Source organism: Apteryx rowi, unplaced genomic scaffold (assembly GCF_003343035.1).
Source record: "Apteryx rowi isolate R43461 unplaced genomic scaffold, aptRow1 scaffold_317, whole genome shotgun sequence".
Classification (NCBI taxonomy): Eukaryota; Metazoa; Chordata; class Aves; order Apterygiformes; family Apterygidae; genus Apteryx; species Apteryx rowi.
The window spans coordinates 527,447-528,445 of NW_020449608.1; the positions used below are offsets into that span (position 1 = coordinate 527,447).

At 74.6% G+C, this 999-nt stretch overlaps 1 protein-coding gene across 5 annotated transcripts in view; it reads left to right on the plus strand.

Annotated features, from left to right (window-relative positions):
* Window positions 1-500: 500 nt before the first annotated feature.
* U2AF1 (U2 small nuclear RNA auxiliary factor 1) overlaps window positions 501-999 on the plus strand; it is an 18,280-nt gene continuing 17,781 nt past the window's right edge. For 3 of the 5 annotated variants that reach the window (XM_026070693.1, XM_026070696.1, XM_026070695.1), the window contains exon 1: window positions 501-608. Coding sequence is in view for 2 of the 5 variants with exons in the window: in XM_026070696.1 (XP_025926481.1) it covers window positions 565-608 (44 nt within the window). In the remaining 3 variants the exon portion in view is untranslated. The remainder of the gene's footprint in view (window positions 609-999) is intronic. The other 2 variants (XM_026070701.1, XM_026070697.1) reach the window with 2 other exon arrangements.

The following is a 999-nucleotide window of genomic DNA, read 5'->3' on the forward strand; positions in this document are numbered from 1 at the left end:
CTGCATTAAGGTTGATGCCATGCTCTTGACTAGACAGACGGCAGTCTGCGAGAGCACAAGGGAGGATCCAGGCTACCTACAGGGCGGTCTCCATTTTGTCACAAATCGCTCAATCCCCAGGGGGGAGTCGGTCCCTCTCGCACACAATCAAAAAGCGCGACCTCCCGGAGTCCTGCCACGAGCAGCACCACTCGGGCGAAAGCGGAGCTCTAACCCCGACTGGCGCCGGGCACTGACCCAGCAGGTCAGCAGCCAGCCCTGCCCAGATCCCGCCACGCCCGCCGCCCAAGGACGGCCCGCCGCGGGCGCCCACTGCGCATGCGCGGCAACGGCACCGCGTGGCGCAAGCGGGACCCGTGCACGCCTGCCGCGCGGGGGGAGGGGACGGGGAGGAGGAGGAGGGGCACGCGGCGCTCCGCCAATGAGCGGCGGGAGGCTCCCGCCGCATGCGCAGAGGGGTCGCGCCGCTCCCCCGCCTGCAGGGCCCCGGGAGAAGAGCTTCCGGCGCGGAGGCTGTGACGTGTGCAATCGGCGCCGGGCTGTCCGGCGGGCGGGCGGTGGGAGATGGCGGAGTATCTGGCCTCCATCTTCGGAACAGAGAAGGACAAGTGAGTGGCCCATCCTCCTTCCCCGCGCCGCTCCCGCGGCTCGGGTGCCCCGGGGGGCTCGAGGGAGGCCGCGGGGGGAGGCCGGCGTGCGGGTTCCGCGGAGCGCGGCGACGCGCAGCGCCCGCCGGGGCGGCCTGTTCGTCCCGCTGCGGTCACCCCCTCCCCCCGCCGCGGGGAGCCGTCCGTTTCTTCTCCTCCCGCCCTCCTGGCGCCGCCGGGAGCGGGGACGCGCCCAGCCGCCGCCGCGGGGAAGAGGAAGCGCGGCGGGCGCGCGCGCGCTCCCCCCTTTCTCCTCCCCTCCCCCCTTTGCCGACCTGTGGCGCGGCGGCGGCCGCGCTCCCCTCCCCCTCCCCGAGCGCGCGTGCGCGAGCGGCGGGAGGGGGCGCGCGCT